Raw genomic sequence first — 22,867 nt, forward strand, 5'->3', positions numbered from 1 at the left:
AGTCCTATGGGAGGAGTGTGGAGGGGACAGAGACTCCTGCTGTGGGAGAGATCACGTGTGCCCCACACTCAGCACTTAGAGGAAGAGGAACCCCCTGGTGCCAGGCTGTAGTGCTGACGCCCCAACCCGGAGCCAGGGAGACTGGGTGGGGAGCCAGGGCAGCAAAGGGGCTTCCCACAGTCACCACCACTTCCTTCAGGGAAGTGCTGATGGACTATTACTTAGTGACCTCCTAAAATGCCCTTTTAGGAAGACGCATTAAGTGTCCTTGAAGGGGTGCCGATTAGCTTGCGATTAGTTCTTATTTCAGAGCTGCCCTATGAGGGTGAATAAGCTAGCTGTTTTTTATCTCAACAATGTCTATCTTGTCTACAGGGCCAATCCACGCAGGCTGCCTGCGGCAACTAGCTTACTGCACACAACCTACGTCTCCCTATGTGACAGTACCTCAGAAGGCTCCCTATAGGCCTTTTCCAGCATAAGCTGTAGACTATATAGACAAGCCATGGAAAAGCAGCAAGTCCAGGAATTTCTGGAGTTTTTTTTTTAATGGTACTCCAATCCAAAGGTATGATAAATGCATCCGAGCTACAATTAGGAAGATATATAGCATCAGAACGCGAAGGTCTGGGCAGCCTGGTGAAACGCGGGCTCTCCAGAGCCCCAGCTATGTTTCCCATTATGTAACCCTGGTCATGGGCAGACAGCCAGACTCCAAATGAAAAAGAGACTCTGGCTTGGCACTGGTTCTATTTTCCTATCCTCATTCGGGGTCAGCGCGGTGTCATACAGCTGCGAGAAAGCTCTGGGGATTAAACCTGGGAACGTCTCCAAGACCAGGACCTGGGTTCAAGTACCAGCTGAAAGCAATAAACCAACTGCCACAGCTGGGCTGGGCTGGCTGTTCTCAGAGTCCCCTGACTCCTCCCTCACTGAGAACCAGGGACCCAGATGAGGGGAGGTTGGCGTCAGCAGAGACTGTGCGATGAGGCAGGCGGTCCCACTGCCCGGGCCTCGCCAAAGGTCCTGAGATGCAAGGGGTCACTCTGCTTAGGCTCAAGGGAGCCTGCTGCTCTGTTCCTCTCCATCACCTGACATTCTCAACTTTCCACATGTTCATTTGGTAAAGTGGGGAGTAGCTGCCACTGCCTTTTAACAAGGGGCCTGGTGCAGAAGAAAGCAGAAACTGTGCCCTATCCCCAAGTAGACGGCCCCTCCAGACACTGTGGTATGCTCTAAATTGACCAAAGCACTCTACAGTGTCTTTTTCAGGGGCCCAAGGCAACTTTCCACACCTGCTATGATCCTCCGTACAAAATCTCTTGGGATATAAAGCCATCCTAATTCTAACTCCTAACAGGCCCAAATGGTAAGTCAACTTACTCACACATGGGCTCCAACACGCATACCTACTAAGGGCCACTGTGTGGAGGGCACAGATGGTCCTGCAATCCTGCCTTTATCACTCTGCAGCGTTGGGGATATTCTATCATCCATCATCATCCTGGGTGTTCCTAGGATAGGGACCGTATTTCAGATGTGCCTGAGTAGCTATTTCCTAGGAAACGTAGGCTTGACCAGAAAGAAGAGGAACACAGGCAAAAAGGACAGAACCGAGGAGACTAACGATGAGCTCTGAAATTTCTCATGGCAAGTGGAGGATGCTCTGCTATGATTCTCTAACTGTACAAGGAAAGACAAGGAGGGAATGAAGGGATCCAGATTAAATATGGACCCAAATGTGTCAAAAAGACAATTCAAGAGAGGGGTTTTCAAGAGAAAAACAAACTGAAATGTCAGATACCAGGTCACCTGATCTCAGAGAGAGAAACTTGTCTTTGCACAGAACCAACACAGGCAAAGACCAAAGAAATCATGCAAAGGAGAAGCACTAAGTGGGAGCCATTTCCTTCCTGCTCCCTTGACAGCATTCCTAAACTCTCCAAAATGAAGATCAGCAAGAAGGGCCTTAAGGCCTGTCGGAGGTTTACAGTTCTGATATTCACAGAACTATCTGGGGTATGTTATTCCCTAGGCCTTAAAAAAAAAAAAAAAGACTCCATAGTGTGGAAGATCAGTGGGTGTGAGATGCAACTCTGAGCCCACAGAACCACCATACCTCGCCAACCTCTCAAGCATAGTATTTACACAATGACTGTTAGGGAGCTATATAAGAAAATGGAAAGTAGGGAGGGAATATTCTTAATCCACTTTTCCAGTGCTCTGACCTGAAGGCTATGAAGTGGGACTAGCCTTCCGGGAGTCAGGTCAGGTTTCCTCTGTTGAACAGTGGTACCAGCACTCAAACAATCAAGCCCTGTGGTCAGGCCCCAGGGCAGCAGAGCCCCTCCTTTCTGCTTAAACTTTCATTCCAGCGACAACAAGGTCCTGGTCCTGATGGGGAGGGGCAGAGAGAGATCCCGCCGAAGGGGCCCTACTCTCTACCATGCACTGGCTTCCCTAGACCACGCTGGATTCACAAGAGAGCAGTGGTGTCCACGGACGGCTACAGCAACTTGTTTACTGGGCAATCTTGCTTCAGTACTTGGTCTGATTTGCTCTTCCTGTGAAGAAAAGTCTGAGCAAATTTGGTTCAAGTGTTTCAATCCCCTCTGCCCCCCTGTAGCCCAGGAGGCGAAGCCTAGCTGTGGGTGGCTGTGCTCGGACCACGTGCCCAGCTGCAGATTGAGCCCTTGCCCAAAGATGGGCAGCAGCTCGCGTAAGCCAGCAACGGGCCATTGGCTGCAGCATCTAAAGAGAAAACAGACTCGGCACCTCAAGCAAATGAGGCCCAGCACTTCCTGTGTGAGCTTTCCATTTCCTCAGCCAAACAAAAGCCAAAGGGAGCAAGAGAGGGAGGATAGCTGCAGGGAGGCGGGTTGCAAAAGAGCCTAGGATGCTGGTGAACAGGGGCTGTGTGGACCATATCTAAGGGATCCGTGGTTATGAGGTGAGGTGACCCAGGGAAGGCCCAAGCTCTAGGGACAGATGGTCCCCCCCCCACCTCTGAGAGGAAGGGAGGAACACTCACTCAGTGACCCCTGCGCACGCTCAGAAGCACTGGCTTCAGATCCCTGGAGAGCTAAGCCCTTCCTTGTCATTTTCTTTCCAAAACTACAAATTGCCTAGTTCGCATTATAGATTAACGGCTTGAAAAGTTTAAGACTATGCATGTCAACCCTTTGGTTCCTGACACTGCTGGGAAACAGCTGCCCCTGAGTCAGCAGAGCCATCAGTTCCTGTGGTGGTGCCCCAGGTGCTCAGTTCAGGCTCCACCCCGGCTCACAACGCCTTAGCCTGGAGCATATTTTGCTGCCTAGGGAGGCTCATGGGAAGGACACAGAGAACTGTTCAATGCTGTGAGCATCACCCACATAACTGCAGAGCAAGACCTGAGGGGGGCATGGGGAGGGTAGGCTTAACTGTCCAGGGTTGAGGGAAAAAAGTTATGTGTTGCTTCTTGGGGTGAGGAACAAGGAAGAAATGTGAGGAAAGAAAGGCAGGAAAGAATCAAGACTATACAGTCCACACAGGAAGATCAATAACTGCTGGCATGAAATCTCTGCTGCAGCCTTCCCTCTGTGGTTCACCCATGAGTCCACATGGCTGGCTCGTCCCTAGCCCAGGGAAAAACCCCTCCCAGAAGTGCTGTCAGTAGCAGCCTAGGTCTCCATACTCTATCCTCCAGTATTTCCCTCCTCCCAGAGAAAGGCAGTGGAGAAGAATGATTAGATACTGGGTATGGATGCTTATTCCAAAACACATACATATACACATGTAACACTGAGCCTGAAGGGGCTCTGAGTACACCACACCTGCCAGAGACCACAATGCAGAGAACGGAAAGAGAGAGACAGAGGCGGACAGAGTCAGGAAAAGAGGAGGGAGAGAGATGGATAGCCAACAGAGATGAACAGCGATAGAAGCCTACATACACATACATTAAGACACTATTGTGCAAATACGAACAAACACACAGTGACACTGAGATAGATAAGAATGGCATACCTGGGAACATGGAATAGAGATCAGGAGTCAGCAAACTTCTTCTGTAATGGGCTAGATAGTAGATATTTTAGATTCTGCAGGCCATACGGTCTCTGTCGCAACTACTCAACTCTGCTGTTACAGTGTGAAAGCAGCCATAGACAAAATGTAAGTGAATGAGCATGGCTGTGTTCCAATAAAACTTTATGGACACCAAAATTCGAATTTCATAGAATTTTCACAAGTCATGAGGTATCATTCTTCTTTCGATTTTTTTCCCCAACCATTTAAAAATATTCCTAGATTGTGGCCACACTAAAACAGGCAGCAAGCCATAGTTTGCTGACCCTGATGCGGACAAACGCACAGCAGAGGTAGACAGTGAGGTAGGCAAGGTGACAGACAGAGGCAGGCAGGCAGAGACAAGCCAAGACATGCAGATGGGCAAGGCAGGCCAGGAGACAGAGGCAGAGGCAGGTGGGCAGGCAGGCAACAGGTGAGACAGGCAGGCAGACAGGCATGGGCAGGCAGACAAAGCAGAGGCAGAAGGGTAGGCAGGCACAGACCCATATACAGAGAAATCCCCCCTCAGACAGAAAGACCCAGACTGACACATGGAGACACAATCATAGCCTGACACATACAGACACAGTCATGGACAAACATGGACACAGAAAAGGCAGTCTTACACATTGAGAAACACTCCCACAGGACACAGTCACACACACAGACACAGATGTGGACCAACACAGACCCAGAATCAGACATAGACAGACATGAATATGGAAACAGAGACATGGAGACACAGACACACAGGGAAACAAACCCCTCATGGGGACACACGAATCCCCACAGAGACACAGACAGAAATGGGCACGGACACAGATATGGACAACCACATGGACACACATGGATACAGCACATACAGACACACAGACACCCATCAAAAGATCCCTAGTTATACAGACCCTCAGAGACAGTCAGACGCATTCAGACAGACTCACGGATATACATAGACAAGCTCAAACAGGCACACACAGAACCAGACACTGATATACACAAGAAACAGCCATACAAACACACCAACAGATCCATATAGACACACCCAGGCTGATGCACACACTCCTTGGACCAACATCCCATAACGACAAATACCACACTGACACAGAGACACAAGGGGGTTGGGAGAGGGGAGTGGTAAGGAGACAGGGAATGGGTGCTCAATCGCCTCACACACTACCATGTCATGAGAGGAAGGCAAGGAGACAGAATGTGTAACACAGCACAAGAAGTAGTGAGAAAGCCTAAAAGATACATGGAGAAAAACTAAAAGGGAGAGAAAGCAAAAGAGAAAAAGTCGCACATATACACTGACACACACTCAGACTCAAGAGGCAGCTACAGAGACAGTGAGTAGGAACAAGATGAAGTGAGAGTGAGAGAGTAAGAGCAAGGACAAAGAACAAAAGAGAACGCAAGCTACGGAGTGGGAAAAAAAAGACAGACTGAGTCTGAAGGAAAGGAGGAGGAACAGGGCCAGAGGATAGGCTAAACTATCCTAAAACATCAAGGAACATGGAAGGTGCTCAAAAAGGAAAAAAACAAAGTTCAAATCAAGAGGCAACAGAGAAACAAATGGGCTGTGAGTGGGAGAAACAAAGAACAGGACTGGATGGGGTGGGCTGAGGCCAGTAGTGCTGAAGGAATGGGCAGCTGACTCACTGTGAGGGCAGATCCAGGGATGTGGGTGGAGGATTCCAGGTGTCTTGGTAGCCAAGCATCCAGTCTGACCAGACTTTCACACTGGGGAGCAGCTCCTTCAGGTCCGGGACAAAGGAAGACACCTTGATGTCATCTTGGTCATCCCTGTCCTCTGGAGAGGACAGCTGAGCTGCAGAGGCAAAGGGTGAGAACTGGGCCTAGGTCTGCTGTGGCCCCCGAGTGAGGTCTGGGGCGCTGGGACGGCAGCAAGCTCTTAGGGAAGGGAGACCAAGTCCACAGGAAAGCTGGGCCCAGAAGCGAAGGACAAGTGCCAGCACCTAAGAGGAGTCTGAAAAGCAGGACAAAGAGAGAGCCAGTGCACTAGGTTTGCCCCCATAGACAACTGTTTCTGCTTCGCCCGTGGCCTGGCTGACGTCTCTACTCTGGCCTCCAGCCCACCCTTTTAGCTTTCCTTCAGCATGGTACTGACATGGCACCAGGTTCCTGGCAAAACTGCATAACCTGAACTTGATCATGAGGAAACATCAGACAAACCCAAATTGTAAGACATTCTACAAAATAAATTATCTGTACACTTCAAAAACACTGAAGTCATGAAGGACAAAGGGAGACTTAGAAACCATTCCAAGCCAACGGCGACTGAAGAGACATGACATCTAAATGCAATGTGTAATCCTGGATTGGATCTTAGACTAGGAAAAAAAAAAAAAACTTTTTTTTTTTTTGTGGATGGGGGCTATAAACATTATTAAGACAACTGGTAAAAACTGAATAAAGTCTATAGATTCTATAATATTATATATGGGTGCTGATTTCTGATTTTGATAACTGTACTATCATTATGTAAGAGAATGTCTTTGTTATCAGGAAACACAGAGCCAAGTATTTGGGGGTAGAGGGCTGCCATAGCTATAATTTACAATCAAATGGTTCCGAAGAAAAACAAGAACAAGAGTAAGTATATGTACGTGTATGCATGTGTGCAGAAATGCACACGTGTGTTTGGAAAGAGAAAAAACTTAAAGCAAATACAGTAAAAGGTTAATATTTAGGGAATTTGGGTGAAGGGTATATAAGAATTCACTGTGCTATTCTTGCAACTTTTCTAACTCTGATTGTTTCAAAAAACAAATCCCCCCTTCCCCCCCAAAAAGTGGTTCGAGGCTAGAGGCATCTTCGAAGCTGATGCAGCAGGGTGAAGGGCCTCGCTATTCTCACCAGTACTGATCTAGAAGCTGAAAGATGGGTGAGACCTTCAGCCCTCCCTTATACTGCTACAGCAATTAGGCTTGGAATTCTAGGGGCGTCCTTAAAGGATACAAGATAGTGCCTCAACCCAAGGGTTAAAAATAGCTCCTGCTCTGGTCCAGTCAATCTCCTAAGGTGGCTAGTCCACAGTGGTTATAGCACCCACCAGATACCAGACAAAGAGGGACATACAGAGGGGGTAAAAAACAAAAACCAAAGCATTGATTATGATCCAAAAGGGAATTTCACTTTCCCGTTTTTTTTATAGTTGCAGGGAACACTCAGAAGCTCATAGGAACAATAAAAATCCTAACTATTAAAGGAGAAAAGAGGGAGGAAATAGTTCCACAAGGAAGAAAGAGGGTCTTAGAGGTAATCAGACCACAAAAGGAGATGGGAGTAGTTGGGAGGCCAAAGGACAGGGCATGTGGGGAAGAGGAAGCCTAGAGAGTAGAGGGGAAGACAATGAGACAGTGGCATGGCACTCCGAGGCTTGTATGGGTGGGGCCCAGGCAGCTGGAAAGCCCACAGTCAGATGCACCTTTCATCTGCTTACCTTTGGCAGACTCCTTAAGTAAGCAGGTGCAGCGCTGCACCAGTAGAGAAAACATGGCCAAGCCCAGGGCTGCAGCCTGCTCCTGGATCACAGAGCGGCACTCCTCTGAGAAGCAGTCTGTGGAGAGGCAAATGGAACTCCATCAGTACTCTGGGAACCAAGGGCCACTCTTCCTTACCAAGCCTTGGCATTAGTGTCACATATATAGCGGGTCTCCCACCTTTCACTCGTGTCAAAACAAAACTCAGCTGAAAAGGACTTCATCTTACTTGATCAGAACTACTTCACCATGCCTTTTATTTTAAAACTAAATTCCCCCCTAATCTCTAACAGGTCCTACAACAGATGCAAAATGACATAGTAGTTAGGTGTGTTAGTACCAGAGAGACCTTGCTTTGGCCCTTACTAGGTGTGCATCCTTGGCCAAGTTACTAAGCCTCCTTTTCCTCATATAAGACTGGGAGGTAGCAACAGTCCCTCTCTCAAAGAGTGGATATGGGATAATGCATGTGATGCACTTATCACAATGCTTAGCATATGGGTAAGCATTTGTTAGTATTATCGTTAAGAATCACTTGTGTAAATTCTGCATTCCATCAATTCCCCAGGACCAGTTACCCCAAGTTGGTCAGTTGACTGCTGGTAATATGAAGCTATAGTAACCAAAACTGGTATTTAATAGCCTCAGTCTCTCTAACTCACAGATATGAGGAGCAAAATCATCGATTAAGATTGGGAAATACAAATTTAAAACTGATCTTCTTTAACGCTGATGGAAATAGTGCACTGATTAAGCACAGGGTTGCACAGTCAATTGTTGTAACTGCTGTCAAAAAGTTGTACACCTATAAAAAGTTGAATTGGCAAAGCTGTGTGATAGATATATTTATAACAATGACAAAAAAAAAAAGGTAGTTATTGAGGCTGTTTATGTACAACCAAAAACGTCATGGGATTTGGTTCCTTGGACAAGAGGTTTGGGTCATGGTTTCATGGGACATTCCAGTCAAGTTGCCTAATTAACATGTTCAGCACTTCTCTTCTACCACCTAGTTCACTGTGTAGTGCCCGGGGTCTTAAAAGCTTGCAAGTGGACATCCAAGGCAACTGGTGTCTACTCACAGTGGAAGGAAAGTCAGGAATAGTAGGAGGATATGGAATGTATGGCTAAGCGCCTCCTCTGACATGAGAGCAGAACAACCGGAGGGTGCACGGCTACCATTACCAAACGTTTTGATCAGAGATTCTATAGAAGAATTCTGACCAGAAGAGGGAAAATGTGAACAGAATTTCAAATTCACATGGATTCCAGACTTTCTGGAGCCCTGAAGGTTGGATGGACCCCTGAAACTACTGCCCTGAGATAATCTTTAAACCTTAAACCAAAAATATCCCCTTAAAACCAAACAATAGTTTAGCTTAACCAGTAACAAAATGTCTGCCTTGAGCACTGTGCTCTTTTAAGAACTATCTGTATGGGATCAAATTAACAACAGCAACTTGAAGGATTAGACAGGAACCTTATGGGGCAGTGAATTTATGTTAATGCGGGAGGAACAACTCAAAAAAGGAGGGTGAGAATAGTTGTACAACTTGAAGAATGTATTCAGTGTCACTAAATGGAACATGTAGAAACTGTTGGTGTATGTTTTGCTGTGTATATTCTCAACAATAACAAAATAAATTAAAAAAAAAGATCTTCTTGAATCCTCAAGCTTTGGTTTCATCCTCATCTCCTCTATGTTGCTGCTCCTGAGAGGATACATGTGACACAAATAATCTCTTTCCACTGAAGGAGTTAATACACAGAACAGTGATTGGGATATAATAAGCGCCGATTCAGGGTTAGATTTATTTTCACAAATTCCTTCCCCTAGGGCCAAGACATAAACCTAGCTCCCAGTGCCAGCCCCTTCATTTTCTCAGCCTGCCTCCCCTCCTTTTGGCTGTAGGTCAGTGAAAGGAGGCACCCTGGTGGTGGTGAGAGCTTCTCTTCTGTGGGAGCTACATAACACACTTCAAAGCCTTGCCTGTACCTACTCTTTGTCAGTGGCCCTCCCTAATATCCACTTTCTCCAGTCTTGAGAGGCACTGGTGACAAACAGAAGGCAGAAGCCCAACCTGCAGCCTCAGGGGAGGAGATACCCAACACCCACAGGAGACGGAATCAGTGGCCAGGCTTACTAGCTGTGGCACCAGTTAATCTATTAATTCCCTCTGTAATACAGGAGGACTCTCACAATCTCTAAGTGTTAAAAAGATAATTAGCCACATGTCTGATCTTTGTCCCTGCCTGCATATTAACCTCAATAGCCAATGGGGAGCCCTCTCTTTTCAGCTCACTAGACTTGTCAATGGGCCTAACTGAAGTCATTACTCCAGGAGATGCTACACCAACCACAGTTATCCCTAACAGTCTTCACCACAGGAGTAAATGTGACTAGAGTATACAAAGTAAGCCCCAAACCACTGTGGAAAGCCCTGGGAGTGAGAAGGCAAACGCTGCTGCTCAGAAGGTCCCAACATAAGAATAGCATCAGTGGAGTCATTCTTCTATTGTGGCTTTCTCGCCATCTTTCCAGATGTCCACTGATTCCAAATGTCAGTCTCTAACTCTGTGGCAGGCAGTAAGGAAGTAGTAACAATTCATGGGATCAAAACAGACCACTACTCTCATATTTTTTCTGGTAAAGTCTTAAACCTCGGTAACTAAGGCAGAAAAACATCCAAGATCGAAGAAGAGGCAGGGTGGAAAGCAGGGAGGGGAATATGCATAAGCTATCCCAAGCAAAGCTGTCAACTTCTCTCCATTCCTTACTATAGGCAGCAGCACTGCCAGTATTGCCCCAGCTCAGTCCAGGCCCTTGGCAAGCCCTGCCAGTAGCCTGCCTCTAACTAGTAACAAAGCCTGGAGTCGGGACTGAGTCCAAAACAGAGGAAACCTGGACAGAACAAGTGAAGGCCACATCCTGGTAGCTGAAACAGAGTAAACATTAGTGCCCCTCATCAACTGGGCATCCCAGGCAGAAGTCACCTGCACACAGAAGGCTAGAGGGGATGGAGAAAGTGTCTGAGCACCAAGACACTGGCATTTTGAGAAGCACATGGCTACAATTCCAATGAGACACTCTCATTAGCCTGAATAAGCATAAGATGGGGCTAAGGGAGATTACTTTCATCAAGCCCATTTCTATTTTATGACAATGACAACCTCAGGCTAGAGTGTTTCTCAGAGTTCAAGCTGGGGGGTAAGGTTCAAGGGGAAGAATGAATTTCTTAAGAGCATAGGAAAGGCCTGCCCTTCTCTGTGGCTCAGTGGCACCACAAATAGACACATACTGAACATCTATAATGTGCCAGACCCTGTGCTAGGTATTATGGAGAATCCAAATACAAAAAAAGCATGGTATCTACAACCTTAGGCCCTGTCAACTGCATGAAGAAGAGTGATTTACCCAGGTAACCATGGCAACTTGGAGCCAGCGCCTCAAGTGAGAAATATTGCATTGAGTGCTATGGTATCTTCAAAGATGCTCTTCACTTCACTTAGGCCTCTGTGGGCCAGCAGTCATAAGATGCTACTCCTTGAGAAGCATTCAAGAGGGAAACAGCATCTAGATTTCCAGAGTCCACCCACTTTGGGGCTAGCTCTAATAAACTGTCCCTAGTCTGATGAATGGTCATATATATCCCTAGACTGGGGCTGGGCTGGGCCAACAAGTGGTGCAGGGTGGGGAAGGAAAAGGCATTGTTGCCTTGGTATTTGCCTAGGTTCCTCTGGCTTTGTGTCAGGTAGCAGGAGCCTGACATGAGCTGAAGAATTCATTAACATTGTGAAACAGCCTTTCCCCTTCTTTCCAAAAGCAGGCTTGCTCAAGGGTTTGGGGGATGGTTTTGGCTAAGGAAGTCAGATGGAAATATTTCTTACCAAGAATGTCACCTGAGGTCTGAATCTGGTTCTGCCCCTTCCCACATGCTCTTAGCTGGGCAGGTGACCACAGCTTCTGGTATTCCTGTGGCCAAATACCTGCTCAAGACAAAAATAGTCTTCTCGTTCCTATGCAACAGTGAGACTTTCTCATTTTTCTGAGAACATATTCATGGAAAACATAAACCAACTGTCGTCAAAGTTGTATGAAATCAGGAAATGGAGCGGCCGGGAGAAGGCTGCCATGTGGCCGGATGTTATGTATTTCTAATTAGTGCTATACATCTTTCAACAGCAAGTGTCCTTCTGCTGGGAAACACAACACACTGCCCTTGTTATTGTAACTGTCAGAGAAGTGCTTAAACAGATAATCTCCAGGAAAAGTGATAAACACGTCCCCTCTCCCACCAGTGTGTGTGCGACGGTGCTGCCAAAGCAAAGCTGTGCCTGATGGCTCCAGGATGGCAAAGCATCCTCCTGCAGGAAATGGGAGTGAGGCAGGAGCAGTGGAGAGCAGAGAGCAGGGGAAGGAGGCAGGCCCACCTGCCTGGGCCCGGTAAGCCTAGCCAAAAGACAGTGATTCAGAACCATCACATCTGATCGACTCCTGGAACAGGGCAGTTTTTGTCAGGGAGAGATTTAGAGGAAACCAGTATCTGTATGGATGGGGTTTGGCTGGTCACAGAAAAATCTGGCAGCAATGGGATAAGCAGAGCTCCCTTGGTGCATACAGCTAGCTTCCTGGCAAGAGGATGAGATGAGGAGTAATGATGGGAAGACACAGGATAGATGATATATAAATCCGATACCCTGATAGCAGAAGGGATTTAGAGGGCACTAGGGACCACTAGGAAACCCTGGTGGCATAGCGGTTAAGAGCTACAACTGCTAACCAAAAAGTCAGCAGTTCTACTCTGTCCTATAGGGTCGCTATGAGTCGGAATTGACGGCAACAAGTTTGGGGTCCACTAAGGAGCCCTGGTGGCACAGTGGTTAAAGTGCTTGGCTGCTAACCAAAAGGTTGGCAGTTTGAACCCACCAGCTGCATCGCAGAAAAAAGACATGGCAGTCTGCTTAAGTAAAGATTAACAGCCTTGGAAAACCCTACAGACCAGCTCTACTCTGTCCTATGGGGTGCCAAGAGTTGGAAATAAGTCAATGGCAGTGGGGTTGGGTTTTTTTGGGGGGGAGGGTCCACTAACCAACTATTTGCTTGGCTGCTCCACTAATAGCTGGAGAAAAATGCAGGCAAGACCACTTATTCACTGAGTCCCTCCCTACCATGTCCTCCCAAAGAGAGGAAATCAATGGTCAGTCACCTCCAAACTACCACCACCTGGGGGTGATTTGTTGGCTCTTATCTTTCAAGACACAAGGCTGATTTTCTCATGAGTCAGTCACTAGTCAGACACAGGGCTGGCACAGTTCCTGATCAGCCCACCAAAACCTCCTTGTCTACAGGAAGTGGGCAGTGAGAGCATCTTTCTGCTGCTGCTGCTTGAGCCAGAGTTCCCTGTGGCAGGCTGCTGGCTAACGAGGAGGTGGAGGAGGCATTCAGTGCATAGCAACAAGACAAGACCAAATCTCAGAGCAAAAGCAGAGATGTCTATGCCCACAGGACAACATTTTATTCTCCGAGAAAGAGAGTGAATGAGTCAGAAGAATCAGGCGCGATACACCCAAGCAAATTATTCATGCACAATGGCAGAACACAGGCCGGCTGGGTGTAAGGCGAGCCATGACACATCCCTGAACACGGTACAGCCAAGACAAGACAGAGGAATGTGAAAAGTAATGTTTCCTCCCTAAGAGCCCCTACTGTCATGCTTGCTACTCCCTTTGGTTTTTCCAGGATTGTACAACTCTGACTTCTTCTAGAGGTCTTTTAAAAGCGGGCACCTGTAGATGTGGGGCAAAAGAAATCCCAATCTTCTAACAAAGTGATCTCTCCCATCCATTCCAAAAACATTTACTGGGTGCCCAATTGTGGAGGATATAAAGGAAAATAGGATGCTGTCTGTGAGAAGATGATAATCTAATGAGGAAGACAGAAAAAATACTGTGATGGTTAAGGTTATATGTCAACTTGGCTAGGCCAGGATTCTCAGTGGTTCACCAGGTATGATGTAATCATCATCCATGATGTGATCTGCTGTGAGCAGCCAATCAACTTAAATAGGAGTTTCCATGGAGGTGTGGCCTGCATCCAACATATATGGATTTTTGGGCAAAGCTCACCCTCTCTCAATCCTGCATCCAATTTGCTATCTCCTGGCCTCCAGTTCTTGGGATGTGAGCCAGCAGCCTGCCATCTGACCTGATTTTGGGTTCATCAACCCCTGCAACCATATGAGTTAGGAGAACCCTCCAGCCTGACGTCTGACCCATGAGTTTGGGACTTGCCAGACCTACATAATTGTGTGAGCAATTTCCTCGAAATAAATTTCTCTGTATATATATTTATAAATACACACTTCACCAGTCTTACTCTTCTAGAGAACTCAGCTTAAGACAAATACATACATACCCAAATAACTGTAATTCAAGACAATTCAAGACATGCCATAGGGAAGACGGAAGATGCTTTCTGTCATCAAAGGGAAAGGAAATAATTCTGTATAGAGTATGTCTCAGACATATTATATTAGATACATATCAGAGGTTTCGTGGCAGAGACAACTTCTGAGCTGGGTTGCAAAAGATGAACAAAGATGGAATTGGCAGTATAAAGGAGGGACTGCACCTCCTGAGAGAAGTACGAAGGTAGGAATAACCAGTTGCCATCAAGTTGATTCCAACTCATGGTGAACCCATGTGTGTCAGAGCAGAACTGTGCTCCACAGGGTTTTCAACAGGTGATTTTTGGGAAGTAGGTCACTAGGCCTTTCTTCTGAGGAGCCTGTGGGTGCACTCAAAAGGCCAAACTCTTAGTTAGCAGCCAAGTGTGTTAACCGTTTGCACCAACCAGTGATTCCTAAAGGTAGGAATACAATAAGGCATCTTTCCAGATGACCAGCACTGTACTCTGCCTGACATATGACTGGGACCACAAAAGAGAGGGCCTGGAATGTTACAATAAGGAACATGGACTTGGACTCAATAGGCAGTGAGTGGGGTGTGTACTCAAGGTTTCTGAATAAAGTAGTGGTGAATGTTCAGAACAGCTCAAGGTAGGTGGAAAAAGTTAACAGCGAGGGAGATCAGCTGGAAAACAGAGGGCATGAACTCGTTTGCATTAAGAGAAATTATACGCACAGCACTTCATAAGCTTTTAATAAAAAAAAAAAAAGTATCCTCTTTCTTATGAGAGGTGGAAGAGGGAACGGAAAAGCATGCAGATATGAGAAATGTTGCAGAAAGAAAGCCAACAGATTGTGGAGATGATGTTGGTGGGGTGAGGTGAGGGAGAGGGACGGAATGAAGACTGCTGGAACAGGTAGAGGCCTCTCACTGATATGGGTTCCAGAGAATCCTGAGACCTCAAGAAGGATAAAACCACCAACCCAACACCCACCAAATAAGATCTAGGAAAGGGCCAGAACACCTGGAGGGAAGGAGGTATGCATCAAGAAGCCCCCAGGCTCCCGCCCACTTGGCTCTGGGCCAAGTCCTGTCTTTCCAGAACAAAGACACTTCAGGGGGTCAGAAATGCTTGAGGAAGACCTTGCATAAGGAGGCCTGAGAAGTCTGAAATGGCTCTCCCTGTGGAAGCCATTAGATATTCAGCACTTCATTTGTTTCCAATTCTTGTGTGAGTGCTGCTCCAGGCTGTGGAGTGAGAGGCTCCTCTCTGACGTAATCAGGAAGCAGCTGCAAAATTAAGGAATCCCTCATGACATCATAAAAAGGGTCGATGGTTTACTGGGGGAAAGTATAAAAATTAATTACATATTCCCACATGACTGCCTTACCTTAAATCTGTATACATCCCCTCCCATTCCCACACATACTCTCATCAACAACATCCAGAAGCCACCACACTAACAGGGTACAAAAGAGCAAACAAAACCAAGGAAGAGAAAGCTCTTTGATGCACCACTGTATGCCCTAATACATGTGGAACTTAACAAGCAAGGCCTTGTCCTAGAATTTTTATACACATAGTACATTTACCCCAACAGAAGTATAAGCCCCTTGAGGGCAGGAGCTATGTCAAGACTTCATTTCTTTGAATATTAGCACCATGAAGGGGTTCAAGAAGTGTTTGCTGTTCATAAAAGTAGGCACACTTGACTCTCTCATTTATGGATCCTAACCACGGGCACCACAATTCCGCTGCGGCCAGAAATAATAACTGAAATACATTGAGATTTATGTTAGGCACAGAGCCTTTGCATACGTTATCTCAAAGCTTTACAAAAGATTTGCACAGGAAGTATTATTCTCCTTTTTTGACAATTGAGGAAACAGGTTCAGAGAAGTTAAATGACTTGCCCAAGGTCACAAGCTAGAAAATGCCAGAACTGGAATTTAAATCAAAGTCTGTCTGCTCTCATGCCCATATTAATTCCTCACCTCAGTTTTCAAATCCCGGAGATTCAGGACTCCACACTTCAAATGCTCCTCTCTCCTCTACTATGAATAGGAAAACCTCAGACTACTCCAGCTGCAGTTCTGCACAAAAAGCTCTGACATAACAACAAATAAGTGAAACCGAAATAAAAAACACAATACCACTTACAATAGTGCCAAAGTGAAATACTTCACTATAAATCTAACGAAGCACATACAGGACCTAAGCCCTGAAAATTTTAAAATGCTGATGAAAGAAATCAAAGGAGACAAGTAACTGGAAAGACTTAGCATGCAAAAGACCTCTTTAAAATTTTAAAAAGCAAAGATGTCACTTTGATGACTAAGGTGCACCTGACCCAAGCCATAGTTTTTTCAATTGCCTCATACGATACTAAAGCTAGAAAATGAAAAAGGAAGACAGAAGAACTGATGCATTCAAATTGTGGTGTTGATGAAGAATATTGTATATATCATGGACTGCCAGAAGAATGAACACATCAGTCTCAGAATAAATACAGAATGCTCCTCAGATGGAAGGATGGTGAGACTCTGGCTCACTTACTTTGGATACACCATCAGGAAAGACCAATCGCTAGAAAAGGACAGCATGGTTGGTAAAGTAGAGGGTCAGCAAAAACGAGGTAAACCCTCAATGAGATGGATTTAAACAACAGCTACAACAATGGGCTCAAACATGTCAATGATTATGAAGATGGCACAGGACCAGGCAACATTTCACTATGTAACACATGAGGTCATCATGTCAGAGACGACTCAACAGCGACTGGTAACACCACGTTCGTGGATGGGAAGACTCAACATTGTAGAGATGTCAATTCTCCCCCAAACAGATCTACAGGTTTAACACAATTACTATAAAAATCTCAGCAAAGGTTTTTTTTTTTTGGTAGACAAAGACAAGAGTCCTAAAATTTATATGAAAAGGCAAAAGGACTTAGGATAGCTAAGAACAATTCTGAAAAAGAATAAAGTAGGAGAAACCACTCTTCTCAATGTTAAGGCTTACTATATATATTAATCAAGACAGTATGGCACTGGTGGCGGGAGAGACACACAGATCAATAGAACTGAATAGAGAACCCAGAAATAGGCCCACACAAATATGCTCAACAGATTTTTTACAAAGGTGTGAAATAATTCAAAGAAGGAAAGATAGCCTTTTCAACAAACAGTGCTGAAGCAACCAGGCATCCACAGGCAAAAAAAATAAACTTTGACCTAAATCTTATACCTTATATAAAAATTAACTCAAAATTGATCATAGATGAAGATGCAAAATATGAAACTTTTGGGGGGGGGAATAGAAGATCTTCAGGACCTATGACTAGACAGAAAGTTCTTAGATTTGATGCCAAAAGTACAATCCATACAAGGAAAACCTGATAAACTGGACCTCATGAAAAACTGAAAACTATTTCTCTGCAAAAGACCATATAAGAGAATGAAAAGAGAAATTACAGACTAGGAGAAAATATTAGCAAACTACATCTCAACAAAGGACCAGTATCTACAATATATAAGGAACTTTCAAAATTTAACAGTGAGGAAACAATCCAGTTAGAAAATGGGCAAAAAACATGAACAGACATTTCACCGAAGAGGAAAAGATGTCTGACATCATTAGACACAGAAATGCAAATGAGAGATAACTACACGTCTATCAGTTTTTTTTTTATTATCAGAATGGCTAAAATAAAAAACAGTAACACCACTGGCTGGCAAGGATATGGAGAAATTAGATCTCATACACTGATGATGACAATGTAAATGGTACAGAAATTCTGGAAAATAGGTTGGCAGTTTCTTCTAAAACTAAAAATAAACTTATAATATGACCCAGCAATTGTACTCTTGGGCATTTATTCCAGAGAAATGTACAGGTTTTTATGCAAACAAATTTTCTTATTTGTAATAGTCAAAAACTAGAAACAACCCAAATGTCCTTCAATGGGTGAATGGCTAAACAGACTGTGGTACATCCATACCATTGAATATTATTCAGTAATAAAAAGGAGCAAACTACTGATACACACAACTTGGAGAGATCATCTGGAAATTACATTGAGTACAAAACACCAATTTTAAAGGGTTACATACTATGTGATCTCATTTATAAAATATTCTTAAAATAATAAATTCATAGAGCTAGAAAACAGATTAATGGTTGAGACGGGTTAGGATTTGGGCACAAAAGAGGGTAGGGATGGTTCTAAAGGGGTAGCATGAAGGAGCCTTGTAGTGATGGAACAGTTCTGCATCTTGGCTGTGGTAGTAGTTACATGAAGTTACACGTATGACAGAACTGCAGAGAAACACACGCACGCACACACACACACACACGAAGAGTGCATGTATAACTGGTGAAATCTGAGTAAGCTCTGAGCATTGTGTACCTATGTCAATTACACAGTTTTGATATTGTACTATAGTTATGGAAGATGTCAACATAGGGGAAGGAGAGGTGAAGGATACATGGGACCTCTCTGTATACTTTTTTTTTTTTTTAACCCTGTGGTGAATCCATAATTATTTTAAAATAAAAAGTTTAAAACAGCAAATAAACAAAGCCCAAAATGATCTGCCACAGGTTTCTAGAAACTTTTTTCTTTTACACAGAAAAGGGCTACTTAGACATTTTGGGGAAACTTTCTCAATTAACAGTGTGGCTGGTTACCCTGTGCAGGTGCTGCAGCCCTCTGTCATCTGGTGCTGCCTGGACTGAGCAGCTGGAGATGCCTAGCTGTGTGGCCCCTTACCTGACCTGAGCAAGGAACTGCTGGGGGCAACCCAAGGAAGAGACAAAAAATGAAGGGAAAGTTCACTGAAGTCCGAACTTCTGTATAGGGAGTAAGGAGTAAGCAAGAGAACGTCATCATTAAGTCTATGACTCATCAGATCAGAAAATCCACGGAAAGCAGCATAAAGCAGAGGTGATGAGAAAGTGAAGGAAGACGACAAGAAGAACAAATTGCAGAAGCTAAATGAGCTGTTTAAACATGTTCTTCCTGCTCAAAAACTAAAGTTACAAATTTCAAAGTCAGTGGTATGTGGATTCTTCAAACAAGGGCAGTCGGGGAAAAAAAGTTGTTTAAAACATGAGCCTTAGCACTGTCTCTTGTGCAGATTTAATGTTGTGCTGCTTTGAACCATTAATCAAATTTTTAACCGACAGCATCAGCTGCAATACTCTGTTCAACTGTCCCTTTGCCAATAAGTATTAAACTTAAAAAAACAAAAAACAAACCAACAACAGGTAACTTCATCAAAAAAAAAAAAGGGGGGGTTTGCTTTTCAAAAGATAAAAATAAAAATACAAGCCCAGATTGGGAGAAAATATTTTTAAAACACATGTGACAAAGGACATGTATCTAGAATAAATAAAGAAAGCCTGTGGCTTAATAAAAAGAGAAACAAAGAAGGGGCCAGGGAAGATATATGGATAGCAAGTAAGTACATGAAAAGATGCTCAATATCATTTATTATTAAACCAAACGCGTTGCCCGCAAGTCGATTCCAACTCATAGCAACCTATTACCCTATTATTAGGTGAATGCAAATCAAAACCACAACATACCACTTCACACCCCCTAGTGTGGTTATAATCAAAAAGAGCAACGGACAACAACAAGTGCTGACAAGGATGTGGAGTAACTGGAACATTCATACACTGCTTTGGGAACATGAAATGGTAAAACCACACTGGGAATCAGATGAGTAGTTTTCTTAAAAAGTCAATACACATACTTATCAGACAACCCAGCTATTCCACTTCGAGGTATTTACCCATAAGAAGTAAAAACATGATCACACAAAGACTTACATGTGAAAGTTTACAGCAGTTTTATTCTTAATAGCCAAAATCTGGGGAAAACCTCAAATGCCCATGAACAAGTGAATGGATAAACAAACTGTGATATAGCCCTACGATAGAATACTACTCCTCAGTGAAAAGGAGCAAACTACTGAATCATTCAACGTGGATGAATGTCAAAATCATTACATTGGTAAAAAAAAAAAAAAAGGTACCCCGCACACAAAAAAAGAGAGAATGTACTATATAATTCTATTTACATAAAAATTCCAAAAAAATGCAGTGACAGAAAGCAGATCAGCAGTTGCCTGGGGATTGAGGGATAAAGGTTTAGGGAGGAACAGGTTACAAAGGGATATGGAGGAATTTTCTGGGGGGCTGGATATGTTCGGAGCCCTGGTGGTATAATGGTTAAGCTTTCAGCTGCTAACCAGAAGATCAACAGTTCAAATCCACCAGCCATTCCTTGGAAACCCTATGTGGCAGTTCTACTCTGTCCTATAGGGTCAATATGAGTCTCAATCGACTTGACGGCAACGGGTTTGATTTGATTTTTGGATATATGTTCACTATTTTGATTTGGTGATGATTTCACAAATGTATACACATGACAAAATTCATCAAATTTTATACTTTAAACACATACAGTCTAAAGTATATCAATTATACCTCAATAAAACTGTTAAAAAGATTTTTTAACTTAGAGAAAGAAAACTGGGTACCTACTGAGTGCCTAGTATATACCAAGGCCCTAAACAAAGTGTTTTGCATGTTATCTAACTTCTTTTATATCTCAGAAAAACCCCGCAAATGGCATTAATACCCCCATTTTATAGACAAGGAAACTACGCCACAGAGAGGTTAAGTTAGCATTCTTCATCAAGGTCACACAGATGGTAAACGGCTAAGTGGGGAATTCAAACCCTCAATCTGGTTGATTCCAAAGCTTTTTACAGCATTACAAAAAAACTGCTACCTTCTGAGGGTGAGAAAATAATCTCCACAAGTTCAAGGCCCTCTCTAGAGGACAGCTTGGCTTTCCCTCCTCCTTTATGTGGGGCCTTAGGGCCAAGAAATATCCCGGAGGCTCTATCAATACGTCTTCGCAAGATAAACAGCAAACCCCATTTCTACTCTCTACAAGGAAAAACAGAAACCTTTTAAAATGTGCGTTTAGCTTTTCTGAGGAAATAGCCATACAATTTTAGGAACGGTACACCTATAGATTTCCTGGAAAATTAATAAACAAATAAAAAAGCACCAGTCAAAACACACACTGGCCATTTCCACCTTGGTTGTGTCTCTGGGTTGGTATTTTTGTCACTCAGAACTTCCTGTCTGATTCCAGGGTTATTCAGATGCATGCCCCCTCATGGGCAGCCAGAGCTGCTGTAGCTGAATGGCTGCTGGCAACATACAAGACCCTGAGTAATGGGAACCAGGAAAGAGGGCCTACCATTCCAGCATCTCATTTGGAAGGATTACACGTAAATCTTGTAGGACAGAGTTTCTGCTTCTCCACTGCTTGCCAGAGGTTTTGAGAACCGTGCCTCTCTCTCAACATTTGCGGGGAGGAGGGGTAGAAAAAAGTGGTAGCTCCATAATTAAATCGGGCAGGTAAATCCTGATGGAATTCCATGCAGATTTGGGGTGTCTTCTGTCAGAGGTTATTTAAAGTCATGGAGGTCAAGAGATGTAAAGGAGGCTTCCTAAGAGGCATACCCATTAGCCAACCTAGAAAGGAGGTTTCGCTGCAACAATGAGAAGGAATGAATACAGCTATATCTCCTCTGTTAGAGCGGGCACAGATTTGGCAGCTGATTCAGACAAACAGCTTGAAACCCGTCTCTGTGGGTATGAAGCTTCAGGAGTACTTTGGCCTAAAGTGAAAGGTAGTGAGAGAGAATGCCTGCAGACATCCTGATTCAGGGAAAGCTCCTTTGATATGGCAGGCAGAGGGGCAGAGAGCTGCCCTGCTTCTGTTTTAGAAGATTAACTCAATATTTCTTCATTTTACGGCTTCCTGATGGATTATAAAAAGGGTCTGACAGGGTTTGCAAATCTAAATGCCAAAATAAAACAATTTTAAGATAGGTAGGACAGAGAAGTACCCAGGATAGGAGGGAGGTATATATCTTTCTCTCTTAGACTCCTTCTGAGAAGTTAGCTCTTTCAAGAAGCTTCCAGAATGCAAAGAAGATTAGAACCACTACACAAACTTTGAGGGGATCAGTACTGAAATATGAGACCCATGACAAGACATAATTCTTGGGTGGATTCTACATGAATATCTAAGTCTACATATTCATCTAGCTCTGACCCAGCAATCACCCTAAAATGGCTCCCCAAAGCTTCACAACCCAAAATCAATGCCCAAACTAGATCAAGTAATGACTTCAACCAACCCCATCCCACTCTGGTACATGTAGTTTTAAAGTAAAAGAGAGGTCAGCAGAACAATAGCTAAGTAAAGCAACTATGCCAAGGAAGAAAGTGAGAAAGGCAGCACTCAATGAAGGTGACCTGAAACTCACTAAGGTACCCAGCTAGCTTCCTGACCCAAAGGCTCTAGAATAGACACCCACTTCAGTAACAGCCCTTCCAAATTTGTATTCAGTTGGCTGACTGTTCAGTTTGTAAATAATACTTACTGAAACCCATATGCATCACCTTAAACAAAATCTAAATTTTTTTCGTCACATCTATCCCTTTATGCCTCTTTCTATAAAAGATTTGTGACAATTTAAAGCAAAATCATATACAACGAAATAATTAAAGTAGATGTAGAAAATCAGGACTAAGGAAAAAGAAAATATGTCCATCACATGGGTTAATAGTTAGCCATGAATGAACTTAAAATTTGCCTCTAATTATCCTGGCAGCCAAAGCAAAAAAGGAAACACAAACAATTGTATAGTTGTCATTATTGGAAAGGAGTAAGAATATCAGTTCCTCAGGAAAAACAAATTTTTTCTTAGCACTGAGTTCAAAAATAGTCTTTTTTAACAAGCACTCTATGCAAGGGATACGGTGTGAAAAAATGAACAATAACCTTGAAAACGTCTTTATAACACATGGA

General features: G+C 44.1%; 1 protein-coding gene across 16 annotated transcripts in view; it reads right to left on the minus strand.

Annotated features, from left to right (window-relative positions):
* SMG6 (SMG6 nonsense mediated mRNA decay factor) overlaps positions 1–22,867 on the minus strand; it is a 234,378-nt gene that overhangs the window by 129,142 nt on the left and 82,369 nt on the right. For 13 of the 16 annotated variants that reach the window (XM_064271532.1, XM_064271537.1, XM_064271533.1 and 10 more), the window contains 3 exons: positions 11,442–11,540; positions 7,514–7,630; positions 5,710–5,878 (listed from right to left, as the gene is read on the minus strand). In XM_064271532.1, coding sequence (XP_064127602.1) covers positions 5,710–5,878; positions 7,514–7,630; positions 11,442–11,540 — 385 coding nt within the window. The remainder of the gene's footprint in view (positions 1–5,709; positions 5,879–7,513; positions 7,631–11,441; positions 11,541–22,867) is intronic. The other 3 variants (XM_064271536.1, XM_064271535.1, XM_064271534.1) reach the window with 1 other exon arrangement.

Source organism: Loxodonta africana, chromosome 18, assembly GCF_030014295.1.
Source record: "Loxodonta africana isolate mLoxAfr1 chromosome 18, mLoxAfr1.hap2, whole genome shotgun sequence".
In the NCBI taxonomy this organism is placed as follows: Eukaryota; Metazoa; Chordata; class Mammalia; order Proboscidea; family Elephantidae; genus Loxodonta; species Loxodonta africana.